We start from the raw sequence: 27,487 nt of genomic DNA, 5'->3' as shown, positions 1-27,487 counted from the left end.
TCAAAAGACATAAGTGTTTACGACAAGTGAATCCTGAATTATGATTTTATATTTTGCAAGAGGAAGTATTACTTGGAGTCTGAGGGTGATGGCGATATTATGCAGGCCATTTTTAAAGCTGAGATTATCTATTTTCTTTTATATCAATTGATGATAAGAATATCTAACTTCTTTTCTATATGCATTTTTCAGAAGAAAGTTATAAAAGACATGAGTGATTACGATGATTTTATATTTTGCAAGAAGAAGTGTTACTTGGAGTCTGAACCTAAAAGACTCATTTTGAAAGCCAAAAGAAGTGATAATATCTTTTTTCTTTTCTATATACATTTATTAAAAGGAAAATGTGAACTATAAACTATGATTTTATATTTTTGTAGGAACAAATGTAAATTGAGGTTCGAAATTTGAAGGAAACGTTTTAGAAACCAATAAACAAGAAAAGATTGCTCAAAAATTTACATAGAAAAAGAGGTTGATCGTTAATTATTTTATGAAGTGTTAATTCTTTTAATTATGCATTTATCTTTTATCATTTGTAAATGCTAGAGAAAAAAGGAAGTAAAAAGAGAACAAGACATCAAAGAGAGTTTGCTTCAATATTTTTTTTATGTATAATTTCATAGGGCACAATGGATATGATCATAATGAGAAAATTGAATGGGCATTTCGTCGCATTTCATCGTAAAATTTTCATAAATTATTGTTATTTTTAAAATGAAAAATAATTTATGAAAATTGGAGTTATATATTATACAAATTTTACTCCTTTTGACTTTCTATCAATAATCTATAGGGAAAATACATTTTTGTTGGTCAAATGTATTTTTCGAAGTTAAACTCTAAAAAAATAATCAAATACCTCCTTAGTAATTTATGATTGAATAGGCATGAGATTGAGATGTGAATTTCTTATGTTTCTTTGATTTTTATTTTTTATTTTTCAAGTTTAAACAACCACAGATTTTTTACAATCGCGCGAAGCGCGAATTAATTCACTAGTATTTAGATAGACTACATCGTTATTCATCATTATATAATTTTACACATCAACAACTTAAAAAATAAACAAACTTCAAAAAAATAAAATATATGAGATAAAACTATCATAAAAAGGTTAAATAAATATGAGAAAACATAAAAGAAGAGGGTAACCATACAATTAGTATAACATAAAATCAGACTTTTCCTCACTACAATAACATAAAATTTAACAATATGATACCATATCAATAACATAAAGTTTAAAAAGAATAAAATATAAAAAAATTATTTTCTATAGAGCTACCTAACATCACAGTTAAAATTAGTGTAAGTCGATACAGTTTTGTGTGTGTGGTCTTGGTTGCGTGTAGATAAACATGGGAAGCTCTAGTACCAGCAGTAAAGACGATTTCTCAGTGTTGGTGCTGGCATCGGATCTTGGTATTGATGCCCGACCCTTTTTGACCCATCAAGAACCTGAAGACAGCTGGTATGATTGCACTTCTGACCCTCCTCCTTCTGAGGAACAAGATTTTGCTCATCTTGATTCACTGCAGTTCTTACGCCTTGAATCTGGATCTGACAAATTGGGTAATCGGATCTTTCGTATCGTTGGAAAATACTTTCCGGGTAATTTCTCAAAACCCCATATCAGTTATCGTAAGTTTACTTAAATATTACTGACCAATTTTGACTATTAGTAATATATTCTGTTTCAAGATTATTGTTTTCTGTTTGTTCAGTTTTGTGAGCAATTTACTAATTTAAAGTAGGATGTTAAGAATTTGTAATAGTTGAGTAGTGGCTGCATAAAATTAAGTATGTTGTGTAATAGTTGTGTATGTGTATTTTAGCTTCTGTAGAGCTACAATGGTGTACCTGTATTGGTGTGTGAATATGTTCAATAGTTGTGTGAAAGCTTAAAAATTGAGTCTTTAGGTGATATGGTTATTTGGGCTTCACTTTGATGTTCTCTACTGGCTTTCTCAACTGTTGGTTCCTGTTTGAAATTTTCTGAGTTGTAATGAAATATTACTCTTTCTGTTTATTTGGGAAGTTTAAAAATTTATATGAAAGTTGGATGCTTTGCCCTTGGATTCCGAACCCCTTTGTTCGTTCTGGGATGGAGAATCATAGGTGGTTACTAAAGTGGGATGTAAAGAATATCAAATACATTGAGTAGTGGCTGCATGGAGTTCAGTTGGTGATTATCTACTTTTCCTTGTTTTTTTTTTGGTTGTTGGTGTGTTTTAGCTTAAGTTCAGCTCAAATGGTGTACCTGCACTGGTTTGGTTATGTTCAATATTTGGTTAAAAGCTTTAAGATAGAGTCATTTGGTGATATGGTTATCTGGGATTCACTTTGATGGAGTCTTCTGACTATCTCAACTGTTGATTTCCGTTCTTGAAACTATCTTAGTTGTTGTTTTTTGTTGTAATGGAAACAAATACTAACCTGTTTGATTGGTAGTATTTCCCATGCATCTTGTGTCACTGTTTTGGTCATGTTTTTCTGTGCACTATTGCCGTGGAGCTTACTTTGAGACCTTGACCTTCAGCTGTGTCTAGTATCTGATAAACCTTCTCCTCAACATTGTTTGAGTTTACTATCTGTTTTGTTAGGTTTTTCTTTCTAAACAACTAAATAAGGCTGAATTAGTCAGTTATGATAGTCTTGATGGATGTAATCGAGTAAATGGATTACCATGATGTTTCTGCCTTTGCACTTGCCACCTTAAATGAAAGCTACTTTAGTGTTTGAGCTCTATTTTCCTACATTCCTTTATGTCTTACATTTGTTCCAATGGCTATTTTGATGTATTGATGGAAGAATACACGTTGTAAGCCTGTGATGTCAGCCCACATCCAAAGTATGTATTCCCTTCAGCAGCGTATCAAACATTTGAATGAATATCAAGTCAATCAAGTGGTGTAACTCCTTTTGAAGTGCTCTTACTATTGCTTGAACAAATCGTAGATTCATAAGATGGGTCATCATAATATTCAAGGATGACCTATCAAGTAAGGAAAATGGACTCGGAGCAACTCTTTTTAGGTTATCAGTTATATCGGTGACATTTACGCGGAGAGATACCATTTTAAGAATTAACTAGAATGCTTCTTGTTTGATTCTTATAGCCCTGTTTACCAGGTTATATTGCTTTAACTCTTCAAAATACCCGAAAATAGATTTCTATTGGATTTGCCTGCGTGAGTTCGTCATTGGGGTCATTTGTGATGCTACAATTGCTGCAAGGCAATAATGCTGCCTCCATTATTCTTCAATCATGTGAAAAACAGTAGAAGCCTTGGCCTTTTCTTCTCCTCATTGGTTCCTATAGCCCTCTTGCTTCAACTCCATTACATTGATTTCAGCTGTTTATTTCTTCCACGCGAAAGAGCACTGACTATAGACATGAGATGATTGAATAAACAATAGTCTCAGACCATACAAAGTTGGACAAATACATATGCATGGATGGGAGACCTTTCCAAAGCGTGATGTTAACACCTCTAAGCTAAGTCCTTTAGCTTTTTGTTATTCACTGTGATAACATCTCTGTCTTGCTTCTCGGGAGATTTCGAGAATACTTGGACAAAATATTCTTTTTTAGTTGATGCAAGTTTTGATATAATCACTGTGATTAACCTTGTAAAAGAAAAGTATTGTCTCAAGTGATATTCCATCTCATATTTCTTTGATCCTGTTTCCCTTTCTATTTGTTGCTTGAAATATATATAAAACAACTATGTCAACAATAATACGCAGCTCTAGTTATAAGTGCGGAACGGCTGAAAAAGTTTGTGAACTTATTTGTGGTTGCTGTTTCATTGTCTCAAGTGATATTCCATCTCATATTTCTTTGATCCTGTTTCCCTTCTATTTGTTGCTTGAAATATATATAAAACAACTATGTCAACAATAATACGCAGCTCTAGTTGTAAGTGCGGAGCGGCTGAAAAAGTTTGTGAACTTATTCGTGGTTGCTGTTTCATTGTCTCAAGTGATATTCCATCTCATGTTTCTTTGTTCCTGTTTCCCTTTCTGTTTGTTGCTTGAAATATATATAAAACAACTATGCCAACAATAATACGCAGCTCTAGTTATAAGTGCGGAATATGCATGGATGGGAGACCTTTCCAAAGCGTGATGTTAACACCTCTAAGCTAAGTCCTTTAGCTTTTTGTTATTCACTGTGATAACATCTCTGTCTTGCTTCTCGGGAGATTTCGAGAATACTTGGACAAAATATTCTTTTTTAGTTGATGCAAGTTTTGATATAATCACTGTGATTAACCTTGTAAAAGAAAAGTATTGTCTCAAGTGATATTCCATCTCATGTTTCTTGTTCCTGTTTCCCTTTCTGTTTGTTGCTTGAAATATATATAAAACAACTATGCCAACAATAATACGCAGCTCTAGTTGTAAGTGCAGAGCGGCTGAAAAAGTTTGTGAACTTATTCGCGGTTGCTGTTTCATTGTCTCAAATGATATTCCATCTCATGTTTCTTTGTTCCTGTTTCCCTTTCTATTTGTTGCTTGAAAAATATATAAAACAACTATGTCAACAATATTTCGCAGCTCTAGTTATAAGTGCGGAGCGGCTGAAAAAGTATGTCTTTAACAAAATTTGCACGGAGCTGCCTGAGGGGCCATTCTGTATTGTCTACATGCATAGTACGGTTCAGAAGGAGGATAACAACCCTGGATTGACCATCTTGAGGTGGATCTACGAAGAGCTACCTTCTGACCATAAGGACAGGCTTCAGGCTGTATACTTTGTGCATCCTGGGCTCCGGTCAAGGCTTGTTCTTGCAACCCTAGGCAGATTTTTCCTGAGTGGAGGGTAAGTAGTTTCTTCGTTAGTTAAAACTCTGCACATGGTAATTGTAGACCTCACATAACCCCCCTGCATGTTTAGTCGAGATTGCATGAATTTTAATTACATTTTTTGGTTGATTAGTCGAAACCATAATCATTTGTCTTTCCAGTGGACATGTACGATAGACCATAGTGCTTGCATCAATTTCCGATCAACTCATCTTGTAGCTAACCCCCGTAACATGTAAATATTTCCCAAATGCATTCAGGTTACAATGATCTTGAAGCTTTTTTTGCTACTGCTATGTAGACGTTGCTTCTGGTTTCACTCTTCCTCTCTTTTAGCAGCATGTTCTTTCCTTCATTTGAGAGAAATGTGAAGGACATTTACTATACACTGTTTTCTTTTGGTGTAGCTTGTATTGGAAAGTAAAGTATGTTAGTCGACTGCAATACCTTTGGGACGACATAAAGAAAGGAGAGCTTGAGATCCCTGAATTTGTTCAAAAGCATGATGAGATTTTAGAGCACAGGCCACTGACTGATTATGGAATTGAACCAGATCCCCTCCACTTGTCGCAGATGCCACCGTCAGCCTACTCGATTGGTAGACATGACACCGGATGGGCATCTAGACAGTACATGTCTTAGAAAATCTGCTAGATTCTGTACAGCGTCGTAGCTTTTGTACCAACTCTTAGTGTTTTTCAGTTTAGTGATGTTTCTACAACCTATATGAACTTTGTCCTAAGCTTTCTTGTGCCCAACCTATGTATTACAATAAACTGGTATTCCATTAGTAATCTTTATCCTAAGAAACTGCTCAACTTCCTAAATTCTCCCTTTCTGTGTTTTCATTAAAGTTTGCAGGTCAATAATACAAAGTGTCAGGTAAAACATTCATATGGTTTACTCTTTTGGTTATTTAGTTAGTATTTCTACCAAGCTGATATTACTTGGCTGAGGTCTATCGGAAACAGTCTCTCTACCTTCCTTTCTCCTTTATGTATATATGCCAATGTTACTGATTGAGTGTCAACATCTAATTATGTTGTCAGTAAGAAGTTAACATAGGTGTTTTCTGAAGCACTTTCTATTTCTAGTTAGCGCTTTTTCATTTATTGCAACAATTCTAAAGAGAGAAAAAGAGAAGTATGTAAAGAAAGGAAAACAAGAACTGTATTATCTCAAGGATTGTTTACACAACAACAATTCTTCAGACCTCAAAAACATACAAAACATATAGAAAGAAAAATAACACACCTTATTATTAATTAATTAATATACGGTGTGTCACATCACACATTATACTATAATTTAGTGAAAAATATTAGTATATATTACATCACTAGTTAAATACATCAACACCAAGTGAACTCATTATGGACTCCTTCATATAGGTCCAAATCCTAAATATTCAATCAAAAGCAAACTTCACATACCCAACAGCAGCACAGTGCAAATAAGCTGCAAAAATGCAAAACCAAATTTCTTAAGACCACCTTTATTTATCGTAGCAGGTAACACAGTTATTTTCAAGATAACAGATCTCACATGCATTTTTATGAATAAATACGCATAAATATCTTTTTGGATGACCTAATAGTACTAAAGATGCTTTATACTGTCAACGTATATTAAGCTATCAAATCGATATAGTGTAAAAAAAAACATGTGATGAATATTAAGAAAACTTAATTACCATCCTTCAATGAAGCCCCTTTCTCCCTTTGGTTTACTTCTTGGGAAGCACTTCATCTTCTTGTTCTTCTTTTCAGTTGGTAGTGGTGTAGATTCTGTAGGATAACCTTTAAAACCAAAACACAACAAAATTAAGAAGTTATCATCAACGAAGAGTGATCAGTAGAACATCCTTAACTTATCGAAAAATTATACCATCTTTTTTTTTTCATTTGATCATAGGTATTCAGAAGCCACCTACACACGTAAACTCTACTAAAGGGATTACGAGTTACATCCTTGTACTAATAACCCTATTAGGATTTTTTTCATTTTCAGAACTCAAACACAAAATCTAAAATTCACGGTAGAGAAAGATCGAACTTTATTCATCCCTCCATAATCTTTTAGTGTGTGTATATAAGATCAAATATCATATACTACTTAGATTTATTTATATTAAATATTGAACATGAATTTCTAAAAATATGTATATATTAAATATTGAACATAAATTTCTGACTTCATTACCTGGAGGAGGTTGGTTTTGTTGATTTTGCATATTGAAATGAACAAAAGAAAAAAGAAAGAAGTATATGAAGAGTACTATATACTATATGTCAAGTAAATAAAACTGATCAATGTATGTAAATATATGGAAAATACAATATGTTGAGAACTTGTTAGCAAATAGCACCTTTTATATATAGTTTTCAGATGGATGAAGATCAAAATTAAAGGAAATTAGAAGCCAACATATTCCATTTTTTAAAAACTTTTTATTGGTGACCCCACATGTTTTTATTTGTCAAAAAGAAATGAGATCATATGGATCAAGTCGGTTTGAAAGATGAGAATTTTTTGTCACTTTATATCACTTGTTTTTCAATAGCAATTTCTTTTTCAATAATAATCATAATTATAATATAATTATAATGTTTGAGTCAGTTTATTAGATATTAATTATTTTATATTTATATTTGTATTATTAGATATTGTTTTGAAATTAATTTATGTTTTTATCTAGATTAGAATTGAATTTCATTTTTTTATGATTTTAATTCGCTTCATTGGTCGATTGGACACACTTACACCAACAGGAGTTTTGTATTACTATCTCCAAATTTTTGTATAATTGATTTAGAAATTTCTTGTTCTACATGCTTCCTATATATTGATGGTAGATTAAATTTAAATTTACGTTGAATTTTTTTTTATATTGAAGTAAAATATTTTCTAGCAAAGACAACTCCATATTTTGAGCTTAAATTCGAGATTTTTAATTAAAAATTAAAAAGTGTTTATCCTTTAACCTAACCTATGTGTTTTATATATTCTCTAGCCTTGTTCATTAAGTTATCCTCAAAGAGAGATAATAAATATTTTAAAATTAGTTAATAAAATGAAAGAGGTATACAAAGTGAAAATGATCTCGAAAATTGTTTTCAACTTTACATGTTTCGATTGCTTTTATAAAGGGAAAAGAATAATTGTGTTTATATATGAAAATTTAAGTGATATAAAAAGTAAAAAGAATATATTCTCAAAAATAGATATGTTAAAACATCAAAAGATTCCAAAGGTAACACGGTTTTCCCTTTTTGCAAATCTTTTTTCTTTAATAACTACCTTTGCAACTTACATTTTCTCAAAGTTTATTTCAATTTTTAAGTTTGTATGTGTAGGAACACATTAATCTAAACTAATTAATCCTAATTTGATTAATCTCATATAAAAGTGCCGTGAAAAAAGTTTATAATTTTTGTTTAAAACTCCAGGATAACCCGCAGTCTCTGCTACAACCTCTAACCTTCAAGTGAACACTGAGCACTTTGTGTGCACTGAGTAAACCTCCCTTTGTGTGACAATCAGACAGGGAATGTAAACCGCACTAAGCAAGTCTATGTGACAGGCTCGACTCAGAAAATATTGAGGGGATCGATCTCGGGTCACAATTGCTTAACTAATAAGGAACTACTTAATTTGTTCCTAGTGAATGCTCGAATCTTCTGTTTGTACAATCATAATTTATTGGCAAGTCATTTTCATTGAAAATTGTGGTTGAAACACTTTGGATTTGTTTCCTTAATGAATAATTTTTCAAAAATGCATTTATTAATGGATTGTGACTCCTTATAGAATTAGTAGATGTGGAATATTAGGGGGGAAAAATCATTTTTCTTGAATTAGAATAGTTAGTGGGTTTAATATGCAATCTAATGAGTTGAGATGGTCTATATTCTCAAGTGTGAACTGATATCATCACATAATATACTGTATTCACACCTATGATAAAATGCATTATAGTTGCACATAGGTTATTTAACCTTAATTGAGATCGGGTTAAAACAGTTTTTGATTTTAATTATATGTTTTTCAAGCAAAAGCTTAATTAATGTATGTCTATGTATATGAATACATCGACTATATGTGTGTCCAACTGGATCTAATGCATGTGCAAACCAATTGTATGATATATCAATTGTATGTGAAGGGTATGTTATATGTATGAGGAAAGTAACACTAATAATATATGTTGTATGTATATCATATATGATATATGTATGTCAGGTATTTGTTGAAAAGGCTCACTGCGATAAAACACATAGATACATGTAGCTTGTATATCTGCTATATTGTCTAAACTCATCGAGATAGGTTATAAGACCTTTTTCCCTTCTTCCTTAACCCCCCCCCCCCCCCCCCCCCCCCCCCCCCCCCCCCCCCCCCCCCCCCCCCCCCCCCCCCCCCCCCCCCCCCCCCCCCCCCCCCCCCCCCCCCCCCCCCCCCCCCCCCCCCCCCCCCCCCCCCCCCCCCCCCCCCCCCCCCCCCCCCCCCCCCCCCCCCCCCCCCCCCCCCCCCCCCCCCCCCCCCCCCCCCCCCCCCCCCCCCCCCCCCCCCCCCCCCCCCCCCCCCCCCCCCCCCCCCCCCCCCCCCCCCCCCCCCCCCCCCCCCCCCCCCCCCCCCCCCCCCCCCCCCCCCCCCCCCCCCCCCCCCCCCCCCCCCCCCCCCCCCCCCCCCCCCCCCCCCCCCCCCCCCCCCCCCCCCCCCCCCCCCCCCCCCCCCCCCCCCCCCCCCCCCCCCCCCCCCCCCCCCCCCCCCCCCCCCCCCCCCCCCCCCCCCCCCCCCCCCCCCCCCCCCCCCCCCCCCCCCCCCCCCCCCCCCCCCCCCCCCCCCCCCCCCCCCCCCCCCCCCCCCCCCCCCCCCCCCCCCCCCCCCCCCCCCCCCCCCCCCCCCCCCCCCCCCCCCCCCCCCCCCCCCCCCCCCCCCCCCCCCCCCCCCCCCCCCCCCCCCCCCCCCCCCCCCCCCCCCCCCCCCCCCCCCCCCCCCCCCCCCCCCCCCCCCCCCCCCCCCCCCCCCCCCCCCCCCCCCCCCCCCCCCCCCCCCCCCCCCCCCCCCCCCCCCCCCCCCCCCCCCCCCCCCCCCCCCCCCCATTTGAAAATAAAGAACCAAGTTTCTTTCTGATCCATTCATTTCAGCAATTAAGAAAAATCTAGAGTATTGCCCCATCCTGTTAGAGGCCGAATGATCACGCCCCACAAGCACCCAACCTTCCTTTTGCTCTTCATTCGCCCTACTCATATGCTTTCAAGTTTCATCTTCAATTGGCCTTGTTGGGCTTGGTGAGACAAAACCAGTTTCCATACTTACTGGATCAGTACGGGCCTGGGCCACTAAATAATGGGCCTAAAGAATTGGCTCAATTTCCCAAGTTGGGCTGCCAATTCTCCCACCTAAGACCATTAAGGCCCGGCGACCCGCAAGGGGCAGAATTAGAATAAAGGTATATGTTCGATCGAATTCAATAATTTTGGTTTAAATTTATATTTATCTTAAGAAATTAATTAATTATATATGAATTATTATTTTAAAACTAGTAACTTGTAAAAATTATAATTTTAACTTTATAAATTCTGCCTTCGAAGATTTATCATCATAATTTATGAACAATCGTTGACAAATAAATTTTACTAATCTGACAAAACTTTTAAATAATTTAACAAAATAAAAAAGAAGATTGTACCAAAGTTATGACTCACCGTCATAACTTGTGGAATGTGGATAATGAAATTTAGACAAGTCTTATCAATTTTTTAAACAGCTCAACAAAATAAAAAAGAATGATCGATGATTACACAAAAATTATATTTCAGGACAATGATATAAAATTTGAACTTGGTTGTTACGTAGTGTTTCATAATGTATCGCATTATATTGTATTGTACTGAGAAAAAATTTATCTGCACCGAATGTTTACACCAAATTAATGCAATTCCATTATTACGTGATTTAATGAAGTAAAATGAACTATAAATTTAAACACATGGCATGCATGTATTGGCTTGGTGTAAACACCCTGTGTGGGTAAATTATATTCATTGTATTGTACTATATTGTTTTAATGAATACAATGTTTGAATAGATTGTATCATTTTTCATCGTTACATATATAATGTTACACATTCATAATTTGAGTGAGAAACCTACAAGATAAGTATGATACGGGGTAGAACTATTATGAAAAGGTAGAATAATAGATAAAATATGATAATTGAATAATAAATAAAGATAAAATGAGATGAAAATTATATTTAAATAATGACGTGATCACATCAAATCAGTTGTTATATAATATGAGTATTTTCATCGTTATCTAATGATGAATTACCATACGATATAATATAATTTAAGTAACCATCAAAATAAACATTATATTTAAATTAACAATACAGTACAATACAACGAGTAACAACCATCCGAACAAGATGTTAAGCTTCTAAAAACCTTATTTTTAAATCTTCAATGATATATTATCCCTACACCTATTAAATAATTTGATTCTCGTACTTCATATAAAATCACATAATTGAAACAGATAGCTAAGGGCCCGTTTGTTCATAGATAATTTTCACCTTCTTTGTTTTTTAATTAAATAATGTTTGGATATATAATGGAAACTCAACTTGAATTTTAAAATATTTCGAGATGCAAGAAACGTCGTATACTTATTTTCATATTTTTTTCGCTTTAAATCACTCGTAAAAATAGAACTTTTTTCTTAAAATTATATTTATAGCAAAATACAATTATAATTTTGAAATATCATTTAACAAACTTCTTCACAAATTACTTTTGAAATAAATTTTTATGTCTAAACGTCCACTAATTGTTCTTGATATTCACTCCGTCTTATATTAATTGATTATTTCCTTTTTACATAAATAATTTTACTAATTCACCCCTTAAAGTTTTTGGAGTTTTACAAACAAATGTGAACACTTTAGAAAAGAACTAATTACAAAGGTAATATATAAAAAGTTAAATTAATGTTTTCTTGATTTAGAAAGGTGCACAACTAATACTCTTTCTGTCACCAATTACTTATCCAATTTTTCATTTTTACTTGTCCATTTTAACAAATCAAGAAAGGATAAAAAAAATTTACCTATTATCCCCTCAATTAATTAGTTTTGAAAAAGGTAGAACTTCTTGAAAATCTTAAATGTTTAATTCATCCACTTTATAATTAATATGAGTAAAATGGTATACTCACTATATCAATAATTGTTTTCTTAATAAGTGTATCAATTCAAAAATAGACAACTAAATAGGGACAGAAGAAATATGAGATAATTATTTTTAGTAAGATGATTAATTAATATGAGACGGAGGGAGTAATAAAAAGGGAAAAAAAAGAGACAAAAAGCAACAAAATGAGATATCATGGAATTTGTCATTGTGCCATCACTTCAGACATGTTGCCAACTTGACTACTCATATATTCAACAAAAATTAAAGCATATAATAAAACAAAAAAAAAAAGAAAAAAATGACTCCCACTTTGAAAAACTCAATCTATTTTAATACTCCCTCTGTCCCTATTTAGTTGTCCATTTTAGAAATGACACACAGATTAAGGCAACAATGATTAGCATAGTGAAATTACAATTTTATCCTTATAGTACAATTTACAATTCCAAAATAAATTCACTCAAGATAATTAATCAATGCTAGGAAGTTCATAAGTTTATTTACTTTATTTATGACAACTTTATTTAAATAAGGGTATAATAGGAAAAAAATTGTTGTGTTTTCTTGATTTGTCAAAATAGACAACTAAATAGGGACAACTAAAAGAGGAAATATGGACAACTAAATAGGGACGGAGGGAGTATATGTAATCTAATCTAATCTTAATTAATTCCAAAATCCATATACGTCAACCCCAAATCTTCTTCTCGATTCTTTTATTTTATTTTATAATATTTTATATATTATTCTAATATTATTTTCTTACTATCTGTGTTTTTTCACCATTGTCCAAAAAGTGTAGGGATTGTGACAGAAGAAAAAAGTAGAAGAAATAAAAAGTTACAACAAACGTCACCTGAAAGATTTGGATTATGTTCTACAAGTATCATTAATTAGTTTTTATTTGCTTAATTAATATTATATTAAGTCAAATGGGCCATCTTAATTTATCAACCTTTGCTAATTGCACTTTGTTATGATTATAAATCATTAGTCCCTCTTTATTGCAATTGAAATTTTATATATTTAGAAAATATAAAGAACCTACGTTATTAGAAATTCATCAGTTTCTAATCAGATATTTTATCAGAAATTTATCAGATAGTCATTTTTTCGAAGCGATGATTTCTAGTGATGTCTATTATTACCTTTTGTTTATATTTATATATATATATATATATAATTGGGAATTTTAATATCCTTAATTATTTTTATGTTCCACTTTGGATGGTCAACTATGAAGAAGTAGATGAAATGAAATCCAGCTAAGTACCACTTTTTTTTATTACACTATGAAATTCAAAAAGAATATTATTTTGCCTCTTGGAAACATCAAAGTTCCAAAACTTGGAATTACTAATTAATTTCAAATTAAAGCAAAAACTTCGAATATATTGTGTAAAATTAATTAGTTATATCATCCAAGATCATATTATATTAAATTCTTGCAACTTTGACATTCTTATAAAAGATTTATATTTTTTTTCAGAAAGATTATATAGTGTATCTTCATGCTAAAGATCAATTTACATTTTATCTATCCCAACTTGATTTAGGTTTGGGTTATAAAGTAAATAAAGTTACAAATTAATATTATATATTTAAGCTAAATCAAAAGATGCTGTAAATTAAATACCCTTTCATATGCTCTAAATGCTACAAGATCAGATTTCATGTTTTCAACTCATATGCCTTTCTATCTAATTTTTCGACCAATTCTTCGATCGGAAAATTATATTATCTTATATCGAAAAAGTATATTATATACCTAGGTCAAGAATTAATTAATTAAATAAGGTATATATGTGTAACAAATTATGTCGTGTAACCACACTCAATGTTGAATATGTGAGACAAACCAATATTAATTTTGTAATATCAAATCATGTCTTTCATAATTATACGTTTCTTTTTTAGAATTAGAAAATAATAAATTAAAGCCAATCATGATTCTAATAGCATAGTATACATGATTAAAATAAAATAAAATTACATATATTAAAAAGGATTGAAGAGACATCTAACCCCACCATATACAAGAAGCCAAATAACATCCATTCTTGAAAATCTTTCATGCACATGATTTTAGATTAAAAAATTAATATCAACAAGGGAAAAAAAGAAAGTTTTTTAAATCAATTATTTTGATATGTTAAATATATTTAAAATAAATTGTATTTAATAATTCCTTTTCGGTGTGACAGCAAGAAAATGCAAGGAGAAAGTTGGGAGGTGGGATATAATATAGTAGACAAGAAAATTATTGGTTGAAAAAAAATTAGTCCATTTGATATTTTGAAGTATATAAGTAATTTTTATACTATTAAATTATTTAAACGATAACTATAAATCATATTTGTCATAATAAGTGAAATTAGGTACCTAAAAATGAAATGTTTAAGTTATATATATTCATCACTAGGTGGGAATTCACGTTAACTCAATAACTCTTGTTCATATTTCGTATATTAACAAAATTCACAAAATATCTATAATATTTAACTATGAATTATGATATTATTGTAGTATTTAACTTGATGTCATTGTACGAGCTCACAAACTGTAAATTTTTCGAAGCCACATATATTACAACATATAACTAATCAACTTATTTTAGTCTAGTTCTTATATTTTAAGGAGACTTTACGCGTAGAAATCTTTGATGACTTGATAGTTTAATTTATTATGGATGTATATGACTAAAACTCAAAATAAAGAATGTAATTTACTACAATAAATTAAATTATACTGGTTAATATGCAAATTATTTTTACAAAATCAGTGTATATAGTAAATTATATATATCCTTTAAAATAAAACAAAAAAAGTAATTGACAGGACAGAGTTGACAAGATTGACCTGTGTCCTTTCCTCTTTACAAAGCAAAAACTCAGATTCTCCTTTGTCTCAACTCTCATCCAATAATTTCCCCATTGCATTATCATCTCATCAATACCCTAAAATCAAAACATGAAATAATTCACAAAAAATATTATCTTGCTGCAACTCTTAAAAAATATCGTCAGGTATATATCGAATTCTTCAAAAAATAGTGTACTTTTAAAGAATTTGATACGAAAGTGATAATATTCTCGAAGAATCTAAGCAACTAACATAGCCCAAAATATCAATAACTTACACCAAATAGTACACTAAAGAGCAAAGGTATATATATATATATATATGTAACTATATCTTAATATATAATAGTAATCGAGATCATTGACTTTCCTTTCTAGTCAGTCTCAATTGATAAATTGTTGAGACAAAATATATATGTACAATCTTAATACTCATGTGAATGGTGGTACATTGATGAAGGGTGATCATGAGTTGAAGTATTAGTAACTCCAGCACCAAGATTTAAATACACCATTCTTGAATCAATGTTAGTACCACTACTTGTGCTAGATGTATGATCATCACTCATGTTATTTGGAGGATAAATATTTGTCGAAGAGAGATCAATGTTCGCGCTCCCTTCCTCTCTTAAAATCACCATAGCTGCTGATTGAACAAGTTCAAGACAGAGTCTCAACTTATTTGGTTCAATGTGGACATGTCCAGGGACAGTTCCTTTAAATAGAAAATCGGACGTTAGGGTACGTAAAATGTCCAATGGAGTGATGCCATCTAACATTCGTACGTTGGGATCAGCATGGTGGTCTAATAGAACGGCTACCATGTCTGGTGACACCATTTCAGCTGCAATGTGCAGCGGAGTTTTCCCTGCAGGACCTGCAGGGAAGTTAACATCCGCTGCACCAAGCTCTAGTAACGCTTTCACAACTTCCCTACTACAATTTTCAACTGCATAGTGTAATGCAATTGATTCATCAAGATTTAACCCTTCTCCCATTACCATGAGCTTGACAAGTTCAACGTCCGATGAGTCAAGGGCTCGTCTCATCCTACGGATTTTTTGGTCCTCGAGCTCAGCTGCAGAGCTGAGGTCGAGGTGGTGGTGATGATGTGGCATTAAGGATCGACGTGCTAGGTTGGATTTGAGGCGTAGTTCTTCAATTTTGGCTACAACATCAATGGGAAGGTGTTTGGCCAACATTTCAGGTGGAAGACCTGATTTTGCAACCAAATGTGAACACGTAGTCCATAGTTGATTCATGTCTTGCTTCCTTGATGCTATTAGAACTCTCATCACATCCTCAATTGAAGCTTTTTCTACCATGATTGCCAATTGCTTCTGATCAATTAAAAACAGAAACATAAAATTATCACGAGCTCGTCCCATGGTTTAGCTGATTGTAAATAGTTGATAACTATCAAGTGCTAAAAAAGAATATATATATATATATATATACACAATCTACTTATGTGTTATGTTCAAAATTGTAGTTCCATTTTCTTTTCTTGTAACCAAATGAGGAAAGTAGATGACTATTGGGGAAAGATTTGGTCTCATCACTTTTGAAAGACAAGATGGATATATCAAGAACCATATTTGGAAACATTTTAGCTAGTGTGTGACATCATGATAAAATAAGCCCAATTCAAGAAACTCAAATAACTAAAATCTCACATGAAATCAAGACAACAATTGTGAGATGAGACATCTAGTGTCAAAATTCCATCAACAAAATAAATCATTAAACAATGCAAAAAGAGGAAAAAAAGTTTAAAGATTTCCCCACTTTTTTTTTAATACATTCACTTCAACTATTTTTAAATAAGTTCAAATAATATGTAAACAAATTAAAAGAAGAAGAAGTTCTTGGATCAAATGATTCTGAAAAAAGAAATTTACTACTAAACAAGAAACAAAAACTTAAAACAAAAATTAACACCATTTCCCAAGAAGAAATGGAAATTTGATTCCACTATTCCAAAAATCCAAAACATCCTTATACAATAAACAAAAGTGAATCAAAATTAAGCTCAGAGTTTAACTGACACACTGACGACTATGTTAAGTCATTTTAACTTGACTTTTTTCAAGATTACGAATTTCAGAGAAGTTATTAGTAATAAATATCTTTTGAATAGCTTGATTGTCGGTAGATATTAGTTAAACTCATTTAAAGAGATGTGAAGGACAAATGATTGATTAACCTGAGTGAGCAAAGCAAGTTGTTCAACACCAAAAGATCTAGCGGCTGAGAGTGTATCAAGTGCAAGATCAACGGCTGAGGTGCAATGTGTATGCCAACAACCTCTCTCTCCACAATTTGGCCTTGGCTCATGTTTTTGTGGCACAATTGATACTTGTCCACTGTATAAAAACTGCATCATCAACAAAAACACCTCATATCCTACTGAGTTTACCGGTATCACTACTGATGCCGGTGAACCAGTATCTCTCGGCCCGTTAACTGGGCCGAGTTGCGGGCCGGACTGAGGAGAGCTCGGCCCACAAAAGAATTTCCTGAAGAATTGACTCCGTGCTGCCAGGACGCAACGGTGAGCATGGACTAAATGACCTTCAACATGAAAAGTAACATCACTAAAAGCTTGACCATTGATGAGGAGATTGAGATAATCTAAAGAGAGACTTCTTAAGGAATCTTCAGGATTACTACTCATTTTTTTTTTGGCTATGTATAAACTATAGTAGTAAAAGGTTTTAGTTCATGTTTGTATAGTTTTGAAAGTAGTGTTGGATGAAGAAGAAAAAAAGAGAGTAAGTGAGATTCTTCTTTCTGTATGATTGGTGTTTTGTGTTGTGTGTGTGGTTAAAATATTTAGAGAGAGAGAGAGAGAGGGTGGAGCAATATGGATGGTTCTTCTGGGCGGCTGAGGTATTTAAACAAAAGAAAAAGGGAATATAAGTAACAATAACATATTTAATGAAATTACACGAGTGAGATCTTGAAAGAGTGATGTATATGCAGTCTTATTTGAAGTTAAGAGAGAATATTTTCGATATACTCTTGGCTCAGATAAAATAATAAAAGGAAACACGATAGAAAATATCAGCAGCACCAACAAATAATATGGAAAGAGAAATTAAATAGCACGATTACTAATTATTGACTTCCATACTCTCTATTTTAATTTATTTGTTTTAGTTACTATTTGAACAACATGCATATTCAGTGTGACTTCACAAATAGGATGCGAGGAGAGTAGTTATACGCAACCTTATTTTTATCTTATGAAATAGAGATGTTATTTTCGATAGATCTTGGACTCACATAAAAGGCATAGCAAAACTAGAGAAAAAAGAGGATACAATTAATGAAATTAACAAATAATGTGATAATCAAAACAAATAAAACAATAAGTAATACTAAGACGTATGTATAAGAAAGCAGGAGAAAAAAAATAACCCTGATAAAGAAAACTAAACATACGACTATTTATTAACCTTCTATTTTAATTTCGTACCCTTATTTTAATTTTTTTGCCTTAATTAGAATATAGTAGTTAAAAGAAGAACGTGTTCTTGAATTTCACACAGGCCTAAAATAGGAGACATTTGAAAAAAGAATTGTAAAATATCATAGTTTTACCTAGACTCATATATTTTGTATTATTATTTTTTTTACCCTCCCTAGGAGCTCCCACCTCTTTTGCTCCCTTGGTGACTCGAACTCGCAACCTTCAGATTTGAAGTGAGGGGTGCTTACTATCCGAGCAACTTGTATTCATTATAAATTCTAGGGAAAAAAGATATTCGAACTTTGACCGAAATTGTTGTAACAATCCCAAACTATGGGTGGGACCTATCACCCCTGCACTATTTAATAGTTTATTTTAAAGATATATAAGTGTAACACCCCGACTTTTCGAAACGTCTAAATTGACTCGTATCTTCGTGAAAAGACCAGGAGGGTGGGTAATAAATTAAGAATGATGTGTTATGTGATATTTTAAGTGTTCAAGGGTTGTATCTCAAGTTTTGAAGCTAGCTAAGTGGCAAAATAAAAGTTGGCGAAAGTTATCGTAAATTCATTTTTAAAGATTTGTCTGAAATTTGGGTCATATGTCTCGGAGATTTTCTACCAATCTATAAAGAGTAATGGTACCCACGACCAATGAAATCGAAGGTCTACGAGTCTAGTTTCCAACGCATCAACCCGTTCGTTCATACGACTTCAGAATGGAGAGATATTCGCGTTTTCGCAAGACTGCACAAGCAGGCAGGTGAGGTAGGTCCACTAGGTCGGTGGAACTTTATATATATCATCTTCTTCGACTTTTCTTCATTTTTCCTTCATTTTTCGTAGTGAATAACTAGAAAACTCACAAAACCCACTTCTAGGATCAGCCAAGTTACAGATTTTTGTGACTTAAGTCCTTGACAAAAGTTGTTCTACGCGTTGAGCTCGTCAACATGGTATAATTTATTTTATCGATTTCCTAGCATATCGTACTTTGGTGTGTGGACAGCAGGGGTTTGGGCATATTTTAAAGTTTTGAGGTGTATTACAAACTTAAAATCAAGGTAAAACCCTTCTTCCATCGACTCTAGCTTTGATAAGTTGCAAATAGCAATTTGCGGCAGAAATACATATCTTTTATCGGATTATTGTGGTATCCTCTATTCTTTTGTGTTGATTATTATTCTGCCTTGTTGTAGTATCAAGGGGGGGGGGTTGTGAGTAAAGTCGATAGGCCACGTGAATTCAGCTTAAAAGGTATGTTAAGGCTATTCCCTACTTACGGCATGTTTTCTTAAAGCTTAGGAGCAATGTAATTGGGTTGTTATACTTGTTATACTTGTTATACTTGTAGTCATTATTGTTGATTGTTGGCTGCTCGATTTGATATAATCATCCCTTGTCGGGATTCTTATTCAGTTAGTAGCGTCCCTATGTCGGACACGACTTAGAGGCTATTTGTATAGGTTGCTTATAACTAAATTGCTCGCTTTTAGCGATTGGATTGTAATTATTGCCCTTAGGGCTATTGTGGTTAGCTGTAGGAATGTGATATATGCCTAGAAGGGTTATGTTCTGCCTACGGGGCTATATGGATGCCTAAGAGGGCTATGAGTTGCCTACGGGGCTATATTGATGCCTACAAGGGCTATGAGTTGCCTACAGGGCTATATTGACACCTAAGAAGGCTATGTGCTTTCTACAGGGCCATGTTGTTTCCTAAGAGGGCTATGAGTTGTCTATAAGCTATGTTGATACCTAAGAGAGCTATGTGCTGCCTACGGGGCTATATTAATGCCTAAGAGGGCTATGTGACTACCTACGGGGCTAAGGGACTACCGATAGGGGTATATAGATTGATTGGCACCTTCCGGGCTTATAGGGGCCTGAGCAGGTGGTCTTGTGTGTTGTTTGTACCTGCCGAGCTTATGGGGGCTTAGTTAGGTTGTTGTTTTATTATGTTTGATAAGTTAAGATTTAGGAGCAGGTTGGTACACTTATCTTAGCATTGATCTATTTATCGGATTATTCCAATATATTAGGATACCTGCTCATAGTCTATTGCCTTTCATACTCTGTACATTATTTAGTACTGATGCCCCATTGCCTGGGGGCGCTACATTCATGCATGTAGGTCCCAACAGATGACCCAGTAGACCTCCTCAGCAGTAGGATTGACTTTTATCCGGCTGGCTAGCCCCTTTCCTCCGGAGCTGCCAGAGTTTGGAGGTTTGTTAGCTTTTGTTGTATATATTTTTATGGGTAGGTTGGGGATCTGTTCTGCCAATCTTTAATACTCTTAGAGGCTTGCAGACTAGTGTGTGGGGGTGTGTAACTATGTTATGGCCATGCTGTCCTAGTTTGTTGGTTTGCTAAAGTTTGTGAGCTGCTTGATGTATTGTCTTGATATATACATGTTTTCAGTTTTGGTATAGAGATCATGGTGGCCTCGACGGCCCAATCAGGACTTATGTGCTAGTTGTCTATTTCTTTATATGAACTCTTGGGAGTAGCTGTTTCGTTTATAGATCTGTTGACAGGGGCCTTGCCGGCCGAGGGCTTAGTTTTAAGCCGAGATATACTTGTTTGTTTTCTTGATTGCGTGTGGTTGTCATGCGCTAGTAGCAAATGGTTCATTAGGGTCGGGTCGGGCTTGAGATTTGGCATTAGGAGCCAATTGCGCCCCTTGAGTTTGAGGCGTGACACTAAGTGCCCAGCTGGACAAGTTACTATTTACACTATATCAAAATGATCGTTAGCGGCAATTAATTAACGGCAATAGCTCAATTGCCGCTAAATATGTATTTTTTAGCGGCAATAACTCAATTGCCACTAAATATATATTTTTAGCGGCAATTAACACTCTTTGTATATGTCCCTAAAACCTTTAGCAATATGTGATCTAATGACACTTAACTTATACCGATAAAGACTTTAGCACTCTTTATCAATGTGTCTATTTATTGCCGCTAAAAGTTGTTTTTATTGTAGTGTTATAATGATGTAGTTTTTATGATGTCCACATAGGCACCTATATATCTTTAAAATACATTATTAAATAGTGAATAGGGTAATAGGTCCTGCCCAAAGTTTGGGATTGTTATAACAATTTCGATCAAAGTTCAGATATATTTCGAACCATTTTCCCTAAATTCTATTTACCTAATTAAAGTTTATACTTTATAGTTCATAAGATATGTATGTATATAATTTACTTTTTTAATTTTATTTTTACCTCTCAGCTCCCACCTTTTGTTTTCTTGATGACTCAAACTCAGTTAAGATTAAAAGTGATGGTGCTTACCATCCGAACAATTCTCTTTGGTCAGATTATAAGATATTTTCTTCATAATTCAAAATAAATATAGCTATATATCATGATAAAAGGGTAATAAAAGATTATAGATAGAAAACAACGAAGTTTTTGTCTGATTGCAGGAAAAAAAGGGAAAAGAAAAATATCATTAGATTTGTCAAAAATTAAACCAAATCAAACAAAATCTACACTAATAACTAAACTGATAATTATAGTATATTCAATTTTAATAATTGAAAAATAAATTAAATTAATTTAAATTTTAATAAAATATCAATCCAAATCGAATGAGTAACTCAGAATGACCATACATCTTTGGCTGTCTTATAATTCTACAATTTGACATTTGAGTTGTCATTTTATTTGCCCTAACTAAACCCTACCATCCACCCTATTCTCACTTCATCATTTTCCTACTGAAAATAAAGTACCAACACCACTTAAATTTGTCTCCTCTTATATATATTTTTTGAGATTGATTAATTTGAATTCACATCAAAAAAATAATGGGTAATTTTAAAATTGAGTGGTCTTCATTAAATTTTTTATCTTGCTTGTCTCATAAACAAATACTTAAATATCAAACATCAAAATTCTGACAAAATTTACATGTGTGATGAATAATTTGAGACAGATTAAATCATATACATCTAACATCATGTATAGTATAAGCTAGATGCATTTTCTATGTGTCTATTTTGTTACCATGCTTTTCTCCCCAAAATTAGGCTTTTTCATATACTCTCTTTAACAATTTTTATTTTGTCCTTTTCGATAGTCATTGGTAACTTATCAATTGACAAATTATAGGATTTTAAAAAAAATTTAAATACACATTTTATTTTATCATAATTTCTAAAAAAATATCATTTAAAAAAAATTCAAAAAATTCCTCTCAGACACATCACTCCCCTCTTGCTCATACATCCTTATCCTCTCTTGGATACATCACTCCCCTCTCCGATACATCCCTCACTTATGTATTTAGATGTCCTATCCCCTCTCTGATGCATACCTCCCCTCTCAGATACATTCCTTCCCTATGTATCCGGATGTCTGCTGATGTATCCGGAAGTCCAGTGATATACCTCCTCTCTCGAATACATCTCTCCCCTATGTATCCGAATGTCTGCTGATGTATCCGAAAGTCAAGTGATATTGTATCTGAAATCCATAAATTTTAAGGGATTTTTGTAATTTGAAAAGGAGTAGAAAAATAATGTAATTAACTCTTAACACTATGAGATTAATGTAAATTATACTAAATTATAATACTAATATATTTTCCAAAGCAAGGCTAGCTAGAAAATAAAAATGTTCTACGTACATACGTAAAGTAGCATCATAAAATTCCAAGAGAATATATACTTGGGGTTTTTTCTTTTTTTATATTTCATTTTAAACCATTTTTTTGGTCAAGCAATAGTTAAGAAAAGAGAGAATTTATGATCCAATAACTTATTAGTTGAATTAGAGAATTTTTGATCCAATAACTTATTAGTTGAATTTGATTGACAAGAGTTCTTGACTTGCAAGCAATTAAGTTGAAGACGATGGTGGAATATTACTATAGTTTTTGCATAAATAATGTCAATTTTAAGTGAAAACGATGTGGAAAATAGAGAGAAATTAGATAAATTATTAAAAATTTATAACTTTTGTCTTGTTTTTCATCGGCCAGTATTTGATATCTGTATATATCATTCCGTATATTAATACTGCATAACTACTCATTAGAAGGATATATATATATATATATATATATCGCTTCTTATTATCATAACTTTTTTCATATTCAAAACTTCGAATCAGGCAAGAAGCTAGTGTTAATTAAGAGTACCGATTCAATTTGACCCAGTAATTGTAATCAAAACTTTATATTAATCTTAAGAAATTCATTTAATATGTAGAAATTATTGATTTAACACCCAATAACTTAAAATAATTAGAATTCTAACTCTCATAAGCTTTAAATTTTAGTTTTACTTCTGAAATTCAAAACTTCTAATTATAATTTGGATGACATTAAAAAAACAAATCAACAGGAAAGTGGTCAATAATGGTTTAGGATCTAGGCAAGAATATATTAATCTTTTTTAATTGTAGAAATTATTTATCAAAGCAAGTTGCTTTAATTTTGGTTCAAAAATATATAACTAATCTCAACTTGTACGATATATACAAAAGAGGTATTTTGATACCAAATAATTGCAAGTGCTTAAAGGCATGATCCCAACTCCATGTAAGAGCTCTCCATTTAATTTGAGTTGCATTTCAAGAGCTTGAAAGATCAAAAGAATTCTATTATTTTTCAAGAAAATATTTTTAAAAATTTATTTTTTCGACACTTACTAGGCCTACTTCTATATTATCTATATATGTGTCTGATAAGAAACTTTGATAAATTGATGTCATATTGAGGTATATATATATTTACTATTTGATAAATGAATCTATTAGATGTGTAACACACTATCAAAGACTATGATCTAGTGATTGAAATTCTTTTACTCTTTATTGGATATCTCTTTTCTTTGAACCTTGCAAAGGTAGAACTTCTTGTTGAAAAGTGTTTTACAATTCCACTCTCATAATAACTAACATGTAAGCCTAAATCAATTAATCTAAACTTCGAATACGAAATGATTGAAAAAATAGAGGGACCCTTTTAAGGAAAATATACACATTAGACTTTGTCATGTATTGCCTCAGAACCCTACAAAATTCCATATTGACCCCTCTCTATCTCTATATGTGTGTTTTAGTCACTTTGATTTGATGTTGGTGAATCATGAATTGGTCTTAATCATTATTGGAACACGTCGATAATTCCATATAAGGGAAAAAGTGAGTAAATATATATCATACTAATAATCATTTCAAAATATAATATACCAGTGTAAAGAGTAAAAAATGTTGGAATTTGTTTTTTTTTTGCCAAAACTAGTGACCGTTTATATCACTTTTGTTTTTCAAGTATATTGATCTGATTAATTCAAATCTAACGATTAATTTGATTTAATAACATAATATTAGCTCAATTTTATTGATGTTGCGAATGCGAAATCATTTATTTCTTAGGACGAAGATGTTGCTCTTAATTCTTTCCATTTCTCTCGATTGGTATGCTTATATGAAAGGTAAAATATATATTTTTATATAATTTTCATCCTACGAATTTTTAATTAAAGAATGAACAAATTTCACACGTCTCATCACACTTTTTACGATAAAAAAAAGAACCTTCACTTTTTCAGAACAACATACACACACTCTCTCTCTCTCTCTTAATTTTTTTTACTTTAAATTTTATAATTCACTCTCTCAACCTTCAGAATTTTGGAGGAGGCACATTCGAAGGTTGGCCAATTTTGACTTTTCTTAAATAAATAAACTATGCACCAAAAAACTTTTTTATTTATTTATTCGGTGTTTAAAAATTAATAATAATAATTTTGTGTTCATTATTATTTGTATTCGATTAAATTTGGATTTGAACTCAATTCTCTCATATTCGTGCTGCAAAGTTCATATTAGAGATAAAAAAAAATCAATAAAACCTAGTATAATTTGAATTTGAGACTTTACTTAAGAATGAAAGAATATTACTATTCATCATGATTCTTGTATATAGATATGCACCAAAAGTTTATAATATATATAAAAATATTATATATGTATATATTAAAATAAGGGTTTGACAAAATTAGAGCCATTGATTATATTTTTTGGTTATTAGGTCTTGGAAAAAATTATTATAAATAGGACTGCCTTTTCATGGTATTTCATTCTAGTCAACGTTGATGAACTCAATGTTTCCAGATATTACTTCATCATTCTGTTTCAAATTTATTTGTTTTGACTTTATTATAAAGAAAAAGATTTCTAAGATCTTAGTATAACTTGTATAGTCTGTTTTATAGTAGCTAGTGGTGGAAAAGTAATATTAAGATAATTAGAAAAGGTAATTTAAAATTTTGAATAACTAATTATATAATTTGTATAACAAGTGTTAGTGGAAGATAATATATTCACACTTCATATTTATGTTAGTAAATAATTATTAATGCAAGACATGATTTATATATAAACTTTCTAGGAGTGGCAAAATCAAACCTAATTCGTCTAATCTGTTTAAGTTTGGGCGAGTTATTGACACACACATTCATTAACTCAACCCATTCTAATTCAACTCATTTCAACCTATTAAAAATTGGGTTGTAATCTGAATTGACTCATGAAAAATCTTGTCAAAATATTCTTAATTATATAGCCTAATAAAGAAAAATAATATTTTTATTAGGTTCTAAAATATTTCAAAAGGACAAATAAAATAATTAAGCTTAGTAAAAATTAGGTTGGGTGAGGTCTTGACTCTTGACCCGTAATGTAACCCATTGCTTAACCTATTTTATAACCAAACCCGTTTTGACCCCAAGCAAATTTGGTTTGGATCAGATCTTGATCTGATTGTTATCTTAACCCATTATGACCTGTCCAAATATGACACAGCCCACCCAATTACCACCCCAAACTCTTACATAACTTCCTGACATAATATTTTGCCTATTCATCATCTACAATTTCTCTCTAATTAACTCTAACTATTATATTATTTGATTAGATGTATACATTATCTCAATTTATATACTGATTTTCTATCATTTGTATTTTAAGAGTCAAATTTCGAAACAAATTTAGGAGTATGAAGTTAATCATGATAGCAAGTTGTAAACCAAGTGGAGACAAACTGTGGACATGATTAATCAATTAAATTAGATGCGTTTTCAAGTAATCACATGTAATTATATAGAGTGATTTAATATTAACTTTTTGGATTTAATTTGTTGTTTAGTATTTAATTTGCTCCCATCAACATTTCCTAATAGGGAAAAAGTTGAAAAGAGAATACATTAAAATATTTTATAAGACTAGTTGTGTTTTCATCGATTATTTAATTTAATTAATGGTACACCTTAATCTATTATTTTAATTATCCCCCCTTTTCCAATCAAATTCAATGTCCTCCATAATAGTTTTTTAATCTTTAATAATCTTTTAAGATGTCAGAATCATATAATTTAGATGGTGGCATTAAAAAAATAATGATTATGACTTCAAATAATATTTTAGAAGATAAATCTTAATCTTTCTTAAAGTGATATTAAACCAACCAAATTTTAATGGTTGAATTTAAATTTAAATTCCAAATAAGGCAAGGATATCATTAACAAAAGTGTGAGTAAATTTTTCTCTGTTTTTTCTTTGAGTATAGAAAAGTGAGAATTGAAAATTTAATTTTAATACTCGCTCACTTAATTGTTTAAACTAAAATTAGCAAGCAGATATCTAATATATGTAGAAATGTGAATAACTATATATAATTGATCAGAAAAAAGTAAACGATGAAGCAGATATATAGACTAAATATTTGCAAATAAATTAGAGGCAATAAAGGACCAATTAAGTAAACATAGTACAAATTGACACTAAATAGTTGTTAGTAATTATATGTATATTATATGATAAACAAAGGTGATTATGATTAATTATTAGGGTTTTGTGTAAAAGGTTTCTTTTAGGTCCCTAATTAATCCTGCTTGCTTTTGGGGGACATATAAACCATATATGTAAAATCCACTTTCTACATTTCCCCCCTCCCCTTTGACTTCCTCTTGTTGTAGCCAACCCTATCATCATAACAAGTCCACAATAATTCCCCAATTTTAGTGCCACTAAGGTGATTTTTACCCCCTCCCCCCCCTCCCCCCCCCCCCCCCAAAAAAAAAAAATTAAATTTGTTTTTAAAAAATAT

General features: G+C 32.7%; 2 protein-coding genes and 1 long non-coding RNA gene across 3 annotated transcripts; 1 reads left to right on the top strand and 2 right to left on the bottom strand.

The window, feature by feature from the left end:
• Window positions 1–1,286: 1,286 nt before the first annotated feature.
• On the top strand, window positions 1,287–5,642 carry LOC102595630 (protein GDAP2 homolog). The gene is made up of 3 exons (XM_006364370.2): window positions 1,287–1,614; window positions 4,567–4,831; window positions 5,223–5,642. Exons 1-3 carry the CDS (start codon window positions 1,362–1,364, stop codon window positions 5,455–5,457), a joined length of 753 nt encoding a protein of 250 aa, XP_006364432.1. The 5' UTR covers window positions 1,287–1,361; the 3' UTR covers window positions 5,458–5,642.
• Window positions 5,643–5,963: 321 nt separating this feature from the next.
• Window positions 5,964–7,199, bottom strand: LOC102595418 (uncharacterized). Its single transcript, XR_368687.2, has 3 exons — window positions 7,018–7,199; window positions 6,509–6,614; window positions 5,964–6,273 (listed from the first exon to the last, which is right to left on the bottom strand). It is a non-coding gene; the product is annotated as an uncharacterized lncRNA (long non-coding RNA).
• A 7,967-nt stretch (window positions 7,200–15,166) lies between these two features.
• On the bottom strand, window positions 15,167–17,751 carry LOC102595090 (regulatory protein NPR5-like). The gene is made up of 2 exons (XM_006364369.2): window positions 17,086–17,751; window positions 15,167–16,219 (listed from the first exon to the last, which is right to left on the bottom strand). The coding sequence occupies exons 1-2, from the start codon at window positions 17,554–17,556 to the stop codon at window positions 15,305–15,307; spliced, it is 1,386 nt and encodes a 461-aa protein (XP_006364431.1). The 5' UTR covers window positions 17,557–17,751; the 3' UTR covers window positions 15,167–15,304.
• Window positions 17,752–27,487: the final 9,736 nt, after the last annotated feature.

Source organism: Solanum tuberosum, unplaced genomic scaffold (genome assembly GCF_000226075.1).
Source record: "Solanum tuberosum cultivar DM 1-3 516 R44 unplaced genomic scaffold, SolTub_3.0 scf00480, whole genome shotgun sequence".
Taxonomy (NCBI): Eukaryota; Viridiplantae; Streptophyta; class Magnoliopsida; order Solanales; family Solanaceae; genus Solanum; species Solanum tuberosum.
The sequence above is the reverse complement of the archived record's forward strand: the minus strand, read 5'-3'. Positions and strand labels throughout refer to the sequence as shown.

Coding starts and splice junctions, on each gene's coding strand:
- LOC102595630 (XM_006364370.2), top strand. CDS start 1,362: ATGGGAAGCTCTAGTACCAGCAGTAAAGACGATTTCTCAGTGTTGGTG. Junction 1,615..4,566: donor CGTTGGAAAATACTTTCCGG/GTAATTTCTCAA, acceptor AATATTTCGCAG/CTCTAGTTATAAGTGCGGAG. Junction 4,832..5,222: donor AGATTTTTCCTGAGTGGAGG/GTAAGTAGTTTC, acceptor CTTTTGGTGTAG/CTTGTATTGGAAAGTAAAGT.
- LOC102595090 (XM_006364369.2), bottom strand. CDS start 17,556: ATGAGTAGTAATCCTGAAGATTCCTTAAGAAGTCTCTCTTTAGATTAT. Junction 16,220..17,085: donor AACTTGCTTTGCTCACTCAG/GTTAATCAATCA, acceptor TTAATTGATCAG/AAGCAATTGGCAATCATGGT.